General features: G+C 45.9%; 1 protein-coding gene across 1 annotated transcript in view; it reads left to right on the top strand.

Annotated features, from left to right (window-relative positions):
• Window positions 1–17,414, top strand: part of KPNA7 (karyopherin subunit alpha 7) — a 121,300-nt gene that overhangs the window by 92,597 nt on the left and 11,289 nt on the right. Inside the window, exons 2-8 of the mRNA XM_042921102.1 lie at window positions 5,773–5,860; window positions 6,557–6,685; window positions 11,114–11,196; window positions 11,626–11,894; window positions 13,278–13,360; window positions 15,378–15,641; window positions 17,056–17,289. Of these exons, the coding sequence (XP_042777036.1) occupies window positions 5,795–5,860; window positions 6,557–6,685; window positions 11,114–11,196; window positions 11,626–11,894; window positions 13,278–13,360; window positions 15,378–15,641; window positions 17,056–17,289 (1,128 nt within the window). The 5' untranslated portion in view covers window positions 5,773–5,794. The remainder of the gene's footprint in view (window positions 1–5,772; window positions 5,861–6,556; window positions 6,686–11,113; window positions 11,197–11,625; window positions 11,895–13,277; window positions 13,361–15,377; window positions 15,642–17,055; window positions 17,290–17,414) is intronic.

Below are 17,414 nucleotides of genomic sequence, written 5' to 3'. Positions count from 1 at the left end.
GATTCCCTCTCTCCCTCCCTCTCTCTCTCTCTCTCTCTCTCTCTCTGCCCCTCCCCTGCTTGTGCTCTCTCACTTTCTCTCAAAAATAAATAAATAAACTTAAATAAACTAAATTAAACTAAACTAAAAATAAAGTCCCCTTCAGACAGCACAGCCTTCACTGCCTGGACCAGAGCGGACAACCTCCACGGAGCCCTCCCCTGTACACCAGGTCACCTTTGCCCTGGCACCTGACTCTGTCACCCCTCTGGCAATCCTGAATGGCCTCTGTTTCCAGGGGAACCATAGCCATTTTACTTGCCTCAGTGCCTTTTCCTATGCTGTTTCCTCTGCCTGGAGCCTTTTTCTCCCAGTGTTTTACCTGCTAACTCCTGCTTCTTCTGAGGATTTGGTTCTGGTAACACCTCCTCCAGGAAACCCTCCCTGATCTTCCTTGCCTTATGTTCCCAGTTGTGGTCCTGCTCCCACTCTGCTGGGAAGGGCCCATGTCTACTTCTGATGGGAGGGTGGGCACCAGGTCATCTTGTTCACCGTTGCACGTCAGGGTCTGCCACACAGTGAGGACTCAATAAATATTTGTTGAATCAACATGTGAAACTTTTTTCCCATTTCCATTTTGATGCGAAAGCCAACCCCATTCTCACCAGCACCCAATCTCCCAGTCTGATTTGGGAATAAACACTTGGTAACTGTTCCACAACAGTGTTAAGCCTAATACTCCCATTTTAGGAGGAGGCCAATCTAGCCAGATCCCAGATACCTAAACACCCAGAATGCAAACCCCTTCCTGGAAGGAGATATCCCCACCCCACCCTGTCCCTTTTCTGTGGATACTTCATAAGGGTCTCAAAAGGCCACAGCTGCAGAGGCTGAAGGTCCATGGTGCCTCCAAGGCTCCCGTCTGTGCCTCATCCAGACATGAGAAGCAGCTGGAGTCCGGGGCCTCCTCCTAGACCAACTCCATCCGCCTCAGGGCTGGGGCCCAGGCAGCAGGCTGCTCAGAGCTCCCCATGTGGTTCCAATGCACATCCAAAGACCAGATCCATTGACTTGAGTCAGAAACCAACCCTGTGGGGAAGGGCCAAACGCCCCGAAACACCTGCTGATTGCTGAGGGCATTTAAGGCCCACGGGGGGCTGGAGGCTGTGCTTCCTTTCTAGGTGAGTAAGGACTGGGTGGGCGCTGGGGGTTCCGGGTGTGGCCGTGTCCTCCTGGAATCCTCTGTCTGGGCATCGACGGGACACCTTGCTCCTGTTTGGGGATTGGGCGAGGCTGCTGCAGCCTTGTCCCCTCTGCAAAAGCCTGCGGCCTGCGTAGAGGGACAGCTCCCAGGGAGGCTAGGCCAGGTCTCTTCCTGTTGAACTCAGCCTTGGTTTACAGAAACTGTGCTAAGTGGTGCTCGGCTTGCTCTCTGGGTGGGTGAGGAGGATGTGACCATTGTTGGGTGTCTGTTTACTCTTCAGAGCCCATGTTGGGGCTGACGGTGCATGGGACCTGACCACACGGCAGCCTATAGATCTGTGTACCTGTGTAACCTCTCCCTGAAATGCCCACCAAGACATGTTCACCTGTAGGAATCACTCCCAGGGTGGTTCTGCCCCTCCCAGAGCCTTCCCAAGCCTCACAGTAGGACCACCGGGAAGAGGACCTGGTCTCCTGCCTCCTTTCTTTCTGGGCCCTCTGCTTCCCAGCCTTGGAGGCACACCTGACTGTGTGTTTCCCTGCACCAAGCTTAGTGTTTGGACACGTTTTGCCTACGTTGGTAAGCCCCTGTGAGTGTCAAGTTGGGGTCCGTGTGTCCGTGGCACCCCACCCCCAGCCCTGCATGCCCCCATGGTTGCTTCTTCACCCCTGTACTCCGGCCCTGCTGTGCGAGCTTTCGGACCCATGTGCACTCAGTGACCCCAGCCCTTCCCGGGGAATGACCCTTGATCCAACCCCATGTGTAGTTTTAGCTTAAAACAAATCCCACTGTTCAAAGAAGTGGCTGTTAGTGATGCAGTTCTGAATATACGTCAATAGATGCCCCCGGTTGGGGTGCCTGGCTGGCTCAGTCAGAGCATGTGACTCTTGATCTTGGGGTCGTGAGTTCGAACCCCATGTTGGGCGTAGAGATTACTTAAAAAAAAAAAAAAAAGTCCACAGTACAGGCAAGTGGAGAAACATGTGGCCAAACTGTGTCTATCAAACAGCCCTTCTATAATTAGCCCCTTGGTACGCTTGTGAATTTTTAAAGGTTAACTTGGAGGAGGGGTAGGTTATGGAAGTTAATGTTCAATCCATTTCTGAGGTATGGAATTTTCTATACCATGAATGTGTGTAAAAATCTGAAAAATACTTTCTAGAAGCTGACTCTTGGATGATCTAGATCTTAATTGAAAACCGTTCTCAATTCCTGAAAGATGGTAACAGAGCTCAGCTGGATCTAGAAAAGTATTTAAAAATTGGCCTGTAATGCCCCAACCAGAGAAAGTGACTCCGTGCCATCAACAAGACTTAGAAGTCCCCTAGTCTCCCTTTCCACCAAAAGGAACAAAAAGTCAAGAGCAGCTTGGGAGCCTGGGAGACCATGAGGTTGGTCAGGGTCCCTTGCCACCTGCCCCTCAGGGTAGGAGTCTCCTGGTGTGTGGGGAGCAGCAGAGGTGGCCAGAGGTTGGGTCAGTAAAGCCTCTGCATTGGTGATGTTTGCCTAAATAGCTAATCTGGCTTTCTTTGGATCTCAAACTCTGAGAACTGACGAAGACAGGTTCTGACTTTGATCTTGTGCCTACCTCCGAGCCTGGGCTCTTTCCTGCGACTGGTAAAGGGTGGCAGGGTCATGGCTCTCTGGACGCTACAAATAGGAACATGAGGGGAAGAGCGCACACTTGGAGCTGAGGCCAGAGAAACTTGCAAAAGCCAGAAGAATTTGCTTTGCTTTGCAGACTATCCCCAAATGAGTGGTTTGGCTAAATCCGTGACTTTCAAACTGCTCCTTCGAGATGCCCCCGGGGGTGGGGGAGGGGAAAGGACCCTGTTCCATCTGAAGTAGAACTTTTTCTGCTTGGGCGTCTCCTACCGGCCTTCTGCTTGATATTTGATTTGGAAGGAAGGTGGCGATCGCCTGAACCCCTGGATCTACTTCTAAGCTCCCTTGTGGCCACACGTTCCGGGCTGTGGCAGAAGGATGTGTGGTTCCCGTGGCAATAGTCCTGGAGCAGGCACTGCCTTGGGTCTCTCCCGAAACAAAAGCATTTCATCCCCTTGTACCAAACTGGCCTCATGCACATTCAGAGGGTCTCTTGGACTGAGCTGGTCGGCCACGAACAGTGGATGAGGTGGCAATGAAGTGGCCTCCCTCGCTGAAACCTACGCTTTCCTATTTTCCAGCGTCTCCCCCGTGCGTTGAGCGCCACCCGTGGTAGTGACTTGTCTTCCTCCTCAGACCTCGTTACAGAGCTTAGTGATCCGAAGCACAGACGTGGGAGTCAGATGGAGGCTGAAGTCCTGGCTCTGATGTTTCACAGCTGTGGGCACTCTGGGCTTCTGTGGGAAGTGACCTCTGACACCGTTTCCCCACCTGTAAAATGGGGCTCTCTCCACCTTCCTGTTAATGTTGCTTCATTTAATCCCGAGTGTCCGGCATTCCTGGCATGCAATAAATGTTTTGGCCATTGCTCCCTGAACTGAGCCCTTAATACGACTCTACTCCAGACTGATAAAATGCCACGTGCCTTATCTCTTGGAGATGTAAAGCTCCTTGCTCTGACACAAATCTGTTTCCAGCTGATAACTGTCTTGACCCTGGTTACTCTAGCCGACTAGCAAAACTCTTTGGAGATGGTGTTTTAAAGGGTGTCCCAGGGGTGGCTGGCTGGCTGGCTTAGTAGAGCATGTGACTCTTGATCTCAGGGTGGTAAGTTCAAGCCCTATGTTCGGTGTAGAGCCTACTTTAAAAAAAAGGATGTTCTGTTCTTTTGGTCCTTAAAAGCAACTCTTCTTTCTTATGGAGCAGAATTTGAGATTATTTAAAAGTAGATGAAAGTCTAGAACATGATTACTCTCTGGCTTGAGGCCTAGCCCGCTTGCTCTTTCAAGCTGTGGCTGGCTGGTGGCACTGTGTTTAGGGAATCGTCCTCGGTGGCCTGGTAGCTGCTGTTACAGCTTGTGCCTCAGACACTATCATTCTTTTGTTCTGACTCAAACTCTTTTTACCTGGTCCCTTGCTGGTTCTTTCTTTTAGGCCCTACCAGGAATGTCATCGAGACTCTGTTCTCGTTCTGTTCTCAAACGGAGTTCATCTCTCTTCTTAAGACCTCGGTCTTGGCTCTCTACTTCTGGAATTCTACTTGCCTACACGGTCCCATCCAAACTGATGTGTCTGAATTAGTCTTTCCTGGCCAAATTATTCCCAGCTGTTGTATGCTCAAGAATAGAGGCAATAGACTCTGGTCTTTTTTTTTTTTTTTTTTTTTTTTTTTAACAACTTAAAAAATTATTCTTGAGAGAGAGAGAGAGTGGGGAAGGGACAGAGAAAGGGAAAGAGAGAGAGAATCCCAAGCAGGCTCCCCACTGTCAGCACGGAGGGCCAACTCATGAACTGTGAGATCATGACCTGAGCCAAAATCAAGAGTCTGACGCTTAACAGACTGAACCACCCAGGCACCCCAACTCTGGTCTTCTTTATCTAGTTTTCTCTCCAGTGTTGTCTGGCTCATCCCGGATTCTTGGGAACAGATGGACGTTCATTGCACACTTGTAAGAAATGTCATTCCCAGCTGCCTTGTAGAAAGTTAAAATGTGGCCTGATTTGAATAACCTCCTCTAACTGGGGACCAGCTCTCTTTGTGACCTACCACCCACCACCCTCAAAGATTTGAGTACCTACTCACTATATGTCATACATCGTGAAAGGGCTGAGGAATCGTAGCTCGGACACATGTGACCCCATCGTGATTGGGAATAGGGAAAGGAAGATAAACAAGAAAATATTGGGTGGGTGGTAAAATCTGTGGAAATGATAGAACAGACTGAGAAGATCCTTAGATGCTTACATAGGAATTCAAAGTGTTGCTGCAGGTGAAGTGAGCTGGGGCCAGATCACGCAGGATGGGTATCACAGGAACTGTGTTTTCTTCTAAACTCAGCAGGCAGCCAGTAGAGGGTTTTAAATCAGGGAGAATTAAATGATCAGATGCTCATCTTTAGGAGATCACATGGCTTCTGTGTATTGAACAGATTGGAATAGAGCAATGGTAGAAGCAGGGAGAACCATTGGGAGGCAGTTGCTCTAGTGTGGCTGAAAGGTGATGGTAGCCTGGTCCGGGTGGAGGCAATCTACCAGAGTTAGAACGAGCGGGTCATGCTGGAGACCATCCTGACCCAAGGGCTGGTGGATTGGGTGTGGGAGAAGAGGGCCATCCTCTTCCTGTCCTAGCCTGGTTTGGGCACCACCGGCCTGCACGTATGCTCTGTACAGAACTCCTTGGACACAGCCACGTGAGATGGCTCTGTGCTTGCCTTATAGCTTACCCCAGCCACCACAGGCCAGGTTCAAGTCAAAATGCATCTAAAAGGCATCCCTTACTCCTGCAGCCCAGGGCTGGTCTCCTTTGTGCTTGCATGGTGCTTATTGCTTGTTGAGCTGGTATGGTGATGCCCATGCAAGCTGGCCTCCCAAGTCTGCTCTCCGATCCACCGGGGGCCCCTTAAGGGCTTAGAGCAAGGATGGCCGTCACATAGGAGCCCACACACTGGGCACTGAAAATCTCCTGGTAACTGCCCTACCTACAGGTGGTTGACTGTTCGAGTCAATATGCCGACTTTGGATGCTCCAGAAGAGAGGCTGAGAAAATTTAAGTACCGAGGCAAAGACGCATCTGTGAGTACCAAGCAACTGCTTCGCCCTATGAAGCAGTAGTGCAGTAAAAATCTCATGGCTGGGATGTATCAGAAATGGAGGGGAAGATGATGTGGGGAACCCAGGTTAGATCATTTCCCCCAGGATTCTCAATAGAGTCGAGGAGTTTCTTCTGAACCAAGATAAAAGGGTCTATTTTGTTTTGTTTTTAATTTTAATCTCCCTCAGTCTGGCATCCAGGGCTGGATCAAGGCTCCAATGACCTGTAGACTGATCCCTAATGGTGGAAATGGTCAGGGACATGTGGGTCATGTCTTCAGAGGCCATAGTCCCCAGCCCTGCCTGGATCTCCAGTTGGGAGGCCCAGGCCTGCCCTTCCGGGACCAATCAGTACTGATGGAGATGTGCTCAGACTCCGGACAATGGTACACTTTGCTTGGATGGTTCTACAGCTGAGAGTCCTGGCCTGCCGAGAATGTAGACAGGCTTCCTTCACTTTGGGAAGAAAGTTAACTACTTTTCTGGATGTGGTGTTAGGAGAAAGCAGAGGAGGTAAACCGTGCTGACTATTTACTGTGTAATATTAACTCTTCTGGACTGTTTACTGTTGTCACTGTAAAAGTGAAATCAGACGCTTTGAGGCATGTTTTAGATAAATGGGGTGACAGCCTGACTCCCCTGCTCTAAGGGCTCTGGTTCTTTCTTTTTTCTCGTTAGATGAGGCGGCAACAGCGGATGGCAGTCAGCCTGGAGCTCCGGAAGGCCAAGAAAGATGAGCAGGCCTTAAAGAGGAGAAATATCACCAATGTCTCCTCTGACCCAGCTTCTGAACAACTAACCAAAGGAGTACGTACATTGGGAATATGGCATTCAGGACGGTGGTGTGGGAGATCCATCCTCAGGAAGTTTCTCTGGCTTGAAAACGTTTAATACATTCGGAACTTGCAAACTCTAATCCAGGGTCTTTAAGGAGGGGGGTAGAGGTAAGCTGGTGGTGTTGAAAAGCGAAGGGCCATTACCTTTGTGGCTGTAAGTCTGGGATCTATGTTCTGAGCGAGATGGGGTAGATGAAGTCCAGCTTCTAATGGAAATGAACTTACCATCCCTCGGCCAGAAATAAGAAATGAGGGGTTACATCTAGTCACTCAACATATAAAGTCTTGCCTAGGACCCGAGTGCTGTCCTTCATCATCAGTTCCCCATCCACCCCAACCTCACTTAGTGCAAATTCTGCATTGATGTGCAGCCTAAGGCTGTCTTTCGTGGGTCCTTTCCGGAATACCTTGACTGGGGAGTTTCTCTTCTTAGATTCTGATAGTCGTGGCTCTACATCCTTTTATGATCTGCCACTGTCTGTGTCCCATCTTAACCATCCACATGCATTATTGCACCCTGCTAGGATTAGGAGTCTTACAGGGCAGAGATAAATTTGATCTGGGGAAGTAGATCTGATGACACATTAGCAGCCATTAAACGGAATGGCTGTTAGCATTCTCTGACTTTCTGTACATGGCTTCTTTCTCTCAGCATAATGTTTTCAAGGCTTGTCTGTGTTGTAATATATGTCAATACTTGATTCCTTTTTTTTTTTTCAAGTTTATTTATTTTGAGAGAGAGCATGTGCGTGTACACATGTGAGTAGGGGAGGGGGAGGGAGGGAGAAAGAGAGAATATGAATGAATGAATGAATCAATCGATCACAAGCAGGTTCCACACTGTCAGTGCAGAACCCAATTTGGCGCTCAAACTTACAAACTGTGAGATCATGACCTGAGCTGAAATCAAGTATCAGATGTTCAACTGACTGAGCCACCCAGGCTCCCCAGGACTTCATGGCTTTTATGGCTGAATAATATTTCATTGTATGGACATGCCAAGTTTTGTTTATCCATTCGTTAGTCGGTGGACATTTGCGTTTCCACTTTTTGGCTATAATGAATAATGGTGCTTTGTGCACAAATGTTTGTGTGGATGTGTTTTCACATCCTAGAGCATACCTAGGAGGAGAATTGCGGGGTCATATTGTCATCCTGTTTAACTCTTTGAGGCTGGAGGTAAACTGAACAGTGGCTCCCCCTCCAAATACCTCCATCTCCTAATCCCCAGGACCTATAAATGTCGCCTTGTATGGCAAACGGGACTTTGTAGATGTGATTAAGTTAAGGGTCTTGAGATGGGGAGATTATCCAGGATTATCTGGATGGACCCAGTGTAATCACGTCGGCCCTTACAGTAAGGATGAAGGACAAGTCAGAGCAGGTGATAGGACCACAGAATGGGAGATTAGCGTATTGTGCTTTGAAGATGGAGGGAGGGAGTCACAAGCCAAGGAATGCAAATGGCCCCTCTAGAAGCTGAACAAGGCAAGGAAGCAGATTCTTTCCTCAGAGCCTCCAGGAGAAGCCAGCCCTGCCTTTAGTCCAGTGAAGCTGATTGTGAACTTCTGATGTCCAGAACTAGAAGATGATGTGGTGTTTTAAGCCACTAAATTTGTGGTAATTTTTACAGAAACGATAGGAAACAAATATGTTGCCAAACTGTTTTCCTAAGTAGCTGTATCATTGTACATGCTGGCTCTCTTACCAACACTTGTCCATTCTGGGATTGTAGCCATCTAGTGAGTACAAAGGGCTATATTGTTGGAATTTTGGTATGTTTTCCTAACGACTAATGATCATTTTTTGATGTGCTTATTGGCTATTTGTGTATCTTTTGGAGAAATGTGTATTCAAACCCTTTGCTCAATTTTAAGATTGAGTAATTTGTCTTTCTCTTGTGGAGTTGTAAGAGTTCTTTACACTGTCTATTCTGGATACTAGACCCTGGATACTAGATACATGATGTGCAAGTATTTCCTCTTAATCTGTAGATTGTCATTTTTACTTTTTTAGTAGAATCCTTGAACAAAAGTCTTAAATTTTGAAAGTGTTCAATTTATCTACTTTTTTGTTTGGTTGCTTGTGCTTTAGGTATCATATTTAAGAATCCATTGCCTTGGGTGCCTGGGTGGCTCAGTTGGTTAAACAACTTCAGCTCAGGTCATGATCTCACGGTTCATGAGTTCAAGCCCTGCATTAGGCTCTCTGTTGTCAGCACAGAGCCTGCTTCGGATCCTCTGTCTCCCTCTCTCTTTCTCTGCCCTTCCTTCACTCATGTTCTCTGTCTAAAATAATAAACATGAAAAAAAAATCCATTGCCTGATCCAAGGTCACAGAGATTTATGTCCAAGTTTCCTTCTAAGAGTTTTATAGTTTTAGCTGTTACATTTAGACCTTTGATCCATTTTGAATAAACTTTTGTAAATGGTGTGAGTTAGGGGTCCAATTTCATCATCCCATGTGTGGATATCTTATTGTCCCAGTATCAAAAAGACCATCCTGTCCCCGTTGAATGGTCTTAAATCCCTTGTCTAACATCAGCTGACCATACACATGAGAGTTTATTTGTAGACTTCGGATTCTCTTCCATTGATCAACATGTTTACCCTATGTCCGTGTAGCACAGACTTGATTACTGTAGCTTTGTGGTGGCTTTGATATAGGGAAGTGTCTTCCAACTTAGTTATTCTTTTTCAAGATATTTTAGCTATTTGGAATCCCCTGCATTTCCACATGAATTTTTGAATCAACTCGCCAATTTCTTCTAGCAAGACAGCTAGGATTTAGGCAAAGCATAGGAGACTCTTAAATACAGAGAACACACTGAGGGTTGATGGGGGTAGGGGAGAAGGGAAATTGGTGATGGGCATTGAGGAGGACACTTGTTGGGATGAGCACTAGGTGTTGTAGAAGCCAATTTGACAATAAATTCATTTTTTTTTTTTAAAAGACAGCTAGGATTTTAATGGAGATTACGCTGAATCTGTAGACCAGTTTATAAGAGTATTGCCGTCTTAACAACATTAAGTCTTCCAATTCATGATCATGGGGTATTTTTTAATATATTAGTCCCTCTCTAATTTTTTAAAATAGTTTTAGCATGTAAGTCATGTGCTTCTTTTGCTAAATTTATTCCCAAGTCTTTTATTCTTCTTGATGTTATTGTAAATAAAATTATTAATTTCAGGTTTGGAGTGTTCACTGCTACTATATAGAGATGCAAGTGATTTTTGTATGTTAACCCTGCAGCCTAGCTATGTCTTGTTTGTTAGCTCTAATTTGTGTGTATGTGGGGGGATTCTTCAGGATCTTCCATATACAAGTTTTTGTCTTCTGCAGATAGAGACAATTTTACTTCTTTTTCCAATCCGGATGGCTTTGTTTTTCTTACCCAATTAATCTGTTTAGAACTTCCAATACTATGTTGAATAAGAGCAAGGAGGCATCCTTGTCTTGTTCCTGATCTTAAGGGGAAAGCTTTCCATCTTTTACCATTAATTGTGATGCGAGAGGTGGGATTTTTTTATTTTTATTATTTATTTATGTATTTATTTTAATATGAAATTTATTAAATTGGTTTCCATACGACACCCAGTGCTCATTTCAACAGGTGCCCTCCTCAATACCCATCACCCACCCTCCCCTCCCTTGAGGGGGGATTTTTTTTATAGAAAAAAAAATGACCTTTATGAGGTTAAGGAAGTTTCCTTTTATTTCCAGCTACTCTATCATGGAAGGGTGGTTGAATTTGTCAAATGCTCTTACCCTGCATTTATCGAGATAATTTTGTGTTCCTCCCCCCGTTAATTCTATTAATAGAATTAATATTCTATTAATATGTCCTACTACATTGATGCTCCCATGTTGAACCACCCCTGCCTTCCCAGATTGGATCCCAGTCGATCAGGATGTATAATCCTGTTCATACGTTGATGCATTTTTGTTTCCTAGAATTCTTCTTTTCAAGATTAGCTGTTTTTCTTGAATAATCTTTTTGGCTCAAAACAAATTGGGCTATAAGCCTTTGGTCAGTTTCTAGAGTTTGGAAGGTTGATTCTACTTGTGTTGTTGTTGGTGGTGGTAGTGGTGGTGTTTTGGAGAAGAGAATTTTTGGAGATCCTTACTCTATTTTTGCTGATCATAACTAGCATGTTCTTCATGGAATGAAAAGGTGCTGGGAATCCAAGTGATTATAAGAATTACCCCTTCCCCAGAGCATGGGAAGGGTCCCACAGATCTGTGTGTCCTATAAGACCACCAAATGTCTTTCTCTCCCCTAATGCAGACCAGCATACTGCCCAAGCCAGCTTGTTCTAATCAGATAGATGGCTAGACCAGATGACCTTCATGGTTCCTTTTCGCAGAGACTCTGACCCAAAAACATCTCTCCTTGCAGGTCAGCCTCAACCTGCAAGAAATAATCAATGGTGTGAATGCCTCAGATCCAGACCTATGTTTCCAGGCCACCCAGGCAGCCAGGTATGGCTAAACAGACTCTGCTATTCATAGGTTCCAAGCTAGGAATAAGTTTCAGGGGCCTTCCTGGTTTTGTGGCAGTGACAAAATGCCCACGCAACATAAGAGAAGGTGAGTCCATTCAAAAACAAGACTAAATTGTTCCTCTACACTGTCCTTGAGAACATCTTAAGATATGCAAGTGTTGTCAGAGATGAATTGCTTAATTTAAATTGGCCTCTATAGGAATCTCTGCTCATAGATAATACCTGAAGGGAAAAATGTTGCTTCATCACTGCCAAGTGCCATGGGCTGGACTTTAGGATATTAAGTGGCTCTGGCCCAGCTGTTAGTCTTGTTTGATAGCTAGAAATGCCAAGAGCATTTATAAAGGAGGTTCTTAATATCAGACTCACATGACTTGCTTTTATTTTTTTCCCTCTGATTGCGAAGGAAAATGCTGTCCCGTGAAAGGAACCCTCCTCTAAAACTGATTGTTGAAGCCGGGCTCATTCCCAGGCTGGTGGAGTTCCTGAAGTCATCACTTCACCCCTGCTTGCAGTTCGAGGCAGCCTGGGCTCTGACCAACATTGCTTCTGGGACTTCAGAGCAGACTCAGGCGGTTGTGGAAAGTGGGGCCATCCAACCTTTGGTTGAGCTCCTGTCTTCCCCCCACATGACTGTGTGTGAACAGGCAGTGTGGGCCCTTGGTAATATAGCAGGTAAGACTCTCCTCATAAAGGGCTAGGAAACCAGTGGGTCAGGCACCTGGCCTGGCATGCTATGGGAGTTCTTTAGGTAGCATCATAGACTTGATCATCTGAGTTTAAATATCTAGAAACAGTGGGGAGGCTCTGACAGGCTTTTCCAAAATTCAGAGTCAGGTTCAGAGGCTGAAAATTAAAGCTGAAACTAGATGATGCAGTACGTACTGAAAGCTAAAGGCCACCTAAGGCCATCTGCCAATACTGGGGTCCTACGGCCTCAGGTCTCAATGGCCTCAGGAACAGAAGACCAGTCTTTGACCTATGCACTGTGACATTTATGACACACCCATTCATAACGCAGGACCTTGAAAAAATTCTACCTCCAGTAAAAGTTGCCAAGGGAATGTAACAAAAGATAATATTTCCTCAGTTTGGGGTAAAAGTCTTCCCTGAAAATGCAATCCTAAAATGGCCTTGTGAGTTTGGGGCTTGCTGCTGTATTTCCTGCATGGGCCAGGAAAGCATGAACTGAGGAGTTAGTGAGAAAGGGTTGAAAGTTCTAGCATTCCTGGCTGGATATAAATACAATACTCTTGGGGGGGATATGAACTCAATTGGGCCCCTCTGGATTTTGACAAATTAAGATCAGCCAAATGTTAGCAGTTTCAAGTTCAGAGAGTCAACAACCCACCATGACTGAATCAGCAGAAGCAAACACTGTGATGAGACCTCCAAGGACTTAGGGTATTGGGATAGCAAATGCAGAATATAAAGTAAGTCTGCGTGGTAAATGCTTGCAGAAATGAACCACCTATTACAGAGACTTTGTCCCTCATTTTGTCTGGTTCAGTAAGGAACAGGCAAAATCGGGTGGTATAAAGTAACATATGCCTTGTCCTGGTGGTTGAAGAATTACAAACTGAGACTTCTAGGGTCTCAAATTGGTATTCTCGCTTGAGCAGCAGATAGCAGATGGCTAGCATCTACCCATCCCCCAGACTTGGTTTTGAGTTGCTTTTGGAAGCCTCTGTCCCATGCCAACATCTTCTGGGAAGACAATTTGGCCTGTAATAGCCTTCATCTTCTTGAGAACCATGCTATGAAGTACCATCGGCATTTAGAGTCTCGAGGACAATTCCTGGGCTATTGGCTGGCTCCTTGATGTGTCCACAGACTGCCTATGACAGTCATTGCTGTGTGGTGCCCACATCTGGTCTATCTACCCAACCAACATGATGGAGACAGAGAATCTAGTTCATGGCTATCCTAAGTATTTGCCCAACCCAGGAATGCATTTTGGCATCTCACCCTTTGCACAGCCTTTTAAAAAAAGTAGTTGCTTACCCCCAGGATTCTCTTTGTTCCCTGTTCAGATGTCACATTCTTATCTATTTGAAGGTGATGGCCCAGAATTCAGAGACCTGGTTATCTCGAGCAATGCCATTCCACATCTGCTGGCCCTGGTTTCATCAACCATACCTGTAAGTGTCTTTAAAGTAGAAAAGCTAGCTAGGTGACACGTTTATGAAATTGTGGAAGTATTTTCCAGTCAGTTAGGTCATATGGGTGCTGCCTTGCCCCTTAGGACAGCACTTATAAGCAAGACTTAGGACTGAATATCACCTTGGGTAGAGGTTGATGGAAATTTGCCCCCAGGGGCCACTAGTGCTGATTTTACTTTTGGGGGGGGGGGTGGCATTGGAAGAGTTCCATTAGAGTTTTTCTAAAATTATAGTCCTTCAAAAGTAGATGACTAAGCTCTCCATTCAAGGGGCACAGATAGAATTAATGGGTCGCCAGTTCTGTTCCTGGGTACTGGGTCTTGATTTGAAGCTCAGAGTCAAAGTTGATTGATGTGGCAACAATAGAGCTCCCCCACCCCGACCCCACTGGAGATAAATTTGGGTTTTAGATTTGCTTCAAACAAAAATGAAGAGAAGGTAGCTTCTAAAAGCCAAGGGAATACCCAGCCCTCAGGGTGGGAGAAAACCTGATCTAATGGAACCAGAAAAAAGCTGACATGACCAGGGAGTTCACAAGGAGAGAGCAATGTAAGAAGACAAGTAGGGCAAGGGACTTAGACTTCCTCATGCTTCCCTCATGACAGAGGGAAGGCTTTGAAGGATCTCAAGGCAGGAAGTGAAGTGATCTGATCTTTTAGAAAGACCCTTCTGGCTGCTTGTAAAATGATAGCAAACGGAGATGGGATGCTGCCATGTTGGACATGGGAGATAGAAAGAAGCAAGGATGCCCTCCGGTTTTGGGTTAGCTTGTTATGACGGTCCTTCTAGAGAAATGGGAAGAAGGAGGGAAGAAGGAATCAGAGCCTTAGTTGTACATATTAAGTTGAAGAGTGTGAGAGACACCATCGTAGCAATGTCAGGATGGATAATGTTGGTCTAGATGATTGTGCACGCATCTGTCATCCAGCTGGGCAAGATCAACTAGAGCAGGGCTAGATGCTTACTTTTATAAATAAAGTTTTATTGGAGCATGGCCATCCCCATTTATTTATGCCCATATTGTCGGTTGCTTTTGTAATGTTACAAGGGCAAAGATGACTTGTTGTACCAGAGAGACCCTATGGCCCATATAGCTGAGAGTGTTTACTATCTGGCCTTCTATAGAAAGAATTTGCCCCAACCCCTGACCTAGAGTATGAGGAGAGCCTGTGACTAAGTCTCAAGAGTTCTGACACTCCGAAGACAGGCAGAACCCACCCCAAAGACTGAGAAGAAACAGCCCATTTGGCGATAGAAATGCAGGTTTGGGGTCATAGGTGCCAAAAAGAGCTTTTTCAAGAGGGGTACTAAATACCTCTGATAGGGATGGTAACTTTAAGACTGAAAAAGCAGCTGTTGGATTTGGTGACTTGGAAAAAGCTGATTTCATCACTAAGTAAAAAGAAGTAGGGGCAGAAATCAGACCAGAGGGGTGGAAGAACAAATAAGAAGCTGCAAGGTACACGCAAATATAGACACATCCTTGAGGGCTGGACTCTAAAAATAGAAGCAGGACCATGGCTAGAGAGAGGGAGGGGTCCCAGAGTGTGGGAGTGATCCAGGGCAGAAAGGTGGTTGTGGGGACAGAATCTTCAAAGGCAAAAATGGGATCCAGATGTGGAGTAGGAAGACTGACCCCTGAACAAAGATCAGAAATGTGGTTGCCACATGTTGGTAGGGTTACTAGGCAGACCAAGCAACTCCTGCTTGACCTTTGTTTTGTCGATGAGAAATGAAAACAGGGTCATCAACTGAGTCCAGGTGGGAGGGACATTTTGAAGAATCCAAGGAAACCTACATATAACATTTGAATAGGAAACCTAAACTCGTTCAGGGTCTCCCTAGTGTGCATCACTACTGAGAACAAAGTCTGCATGAAGCTCAAATTCTTTGCTTCACACTGGTCAATAATATTGATGAAATATGGCAAGGACACGTAGCCATTGGCCTTTTTCCTTCTTTGCCCCTGATGCTGGAAGCAGTCTCCTTGTTACAGATCACGTTTCTGCGGAACATCACATGGACTTTGTCCAACCTTTGCCGAAACAAGAGCCCTTACCCCTGCAAGAAAGCAGTGAAGCAAATGTTGCCCGTGCTCTTCCACCTCCTGCAGCATGAAGATGACGAGGTTCTCTCGGACACCTGTTGGGCCCTGTCCTACCTCAGTGATGGCTGTAATGAGCGCATCGGCCAAGTGGTAGACACAGGCGTCCTACCCAGGCTGGTCCAGCTCATGACCAGCTCGGAGCTCAATATCTTGGTAAATGTCCCTGGTCCTGCCTGTCTCTGCATGAACCTTCCAACTAGCATGTGGGAGTCATACTCACTTGAGTGAGACCTCTCCCACCATCAGCTCTAATACTTTACCTAGAACAAAGCTTGTGGTCTGCATTGCCCTGGTCTCTGCTACTGTCTAGCCAAGGACTTGAATGTATTTTGATCGAAAAGCCTAGTGGATGTTAAGTAACTTACTTTTTCTTAATCTGGTAACTAGAAAGTATAGAAAAGCACCACATTGAAATTGCTTCTGGTCCCTCCACCCTTTTGTGGCCTTTCCTTCCAGTGGTCTGTGCATGTGGATGTTAACCAGTTGGCTAATGCAGGGTATGTGTGACTGTGTGCGTGTGTGTGCTAACGTAAAGCTCATTATAACATTTAAATTTCTTACTCAGGGGTAAAAGAAAATTCCCTCTTATCCTCTCCCCAGTTTGTTATTAGACTACTGAAATAGTCTAGGTAAAAATGAAACAAAGTCAACATCAAATACTTGGCTAGGATAGGAAACATGTCACTTATAAGCTTCTTGAAGATATGCCTTAAAACATGGGTGCCCCTTTTGACTTCTATGGCTAGCCTTGTATATTTATGCAGGCTTCGCAATCATCTGTGCCTAGATTAGCATAATATTATTCAGACATCAAGGTTAGTTTGGGGGGATGATATTGAGAGGAGGGAGGGTATGAAGAGAATAAGAAGAAATAAGAAGCTGTATGTCCTGGGTGTCGAGGGCCCATTTGGAACCATCCTGCCAAGGCTGTGATTGGCCTATTCCACCTCTCACTTGAGTAGCAGATACCTAGCATGAAAGGCTAGGAAAACTCTAGAACTGTTGGTGGTCTGTGCTGGGGCAACCACTACAGTGCAGAGAAACCAAAATGAATGCACAGTCAGCCCTCAGAGGACTGTTGTCTTGAGCCCAATTGCAGACCCATCCTGGGGACCTTCAGAGTTGAGAGGGTGTTTGTGAACACATCAACAAATGCCATTGGGATCTCATTAGCTCCAATTAAATATACAGCAGGAACCTGACACTCCTGCTAAATACAAATTCAGTAGAAGTTACCACATTATAAATACTGTAATCAATTTAGCGATTTTCCCAGTGTAAGATTATGGAAAGGACAGTGTTATTTCTTAATAAAGCCATCCCTTGACCTCTGTTTCACTGAACCTGGAACTGTTGAGAGGCTAACAAGTACCTTCAAACTATGCAAATGGCTACGGATGTGCTGAATTAATAAAGATCATGGATTTGATCATCATTCACAGGTTTCCTGAGCACCATCAACATAGCAGGACGCATATTTGGGAGTGCACATAGCTTGGTGTGACTGTCCCCTTCTGTTGTGATAAATTGGCGAAGCTTGCTTACACTTGCAGCCTTGTTCTTCCAGACCCCCTCTCTCCGCACCGTGGGGAACATCGTCACAGGAACGGATCACCAGACCCAGGTGGCCATTGACGCGGGCATCCTGAACGTGCTGCCCCAGCTCCTGATGCATCCCAAGTCCTCCATCCAGAAGGAGGCGGCTTGGGCCTTGAGCAACGTGGCCGCAGGGCCCTGCCAGCACATCCAGCAGCTGATTGCTTGTGGCACGCTGCCTCCCTTGGTGGCTCTGCTAAAAAACGTAAGTGGTGCACTCTGTGACAAAAGGCTGTTTTCCAATTGGCCCCACGTTGAACCCCTTCAGGAGTTCAGACACCACCTAAGAAGCAAATTAATCGAGATCACAACAGAGCTATGAAACCTTAG

Source organism: Panthera leo, chromosome E3 (genome assembly GCF_018350215.1).
Source record: "Panthera leo isolate Ple1 chromosome E3, P.leo_Ple1_pat1.1, whole genome shotgun sequence".
Classification (NCBI taxonomy): Eukaryota; Metazoa; Chordata; class Mammalia; order Carnivora; family Felidae; genus Panthera; species Panthera leo.
Note: the sequence above shows the minus strand (reverse complement) of the source record. Positions and strands in the feature narration are given on the sequence as shown.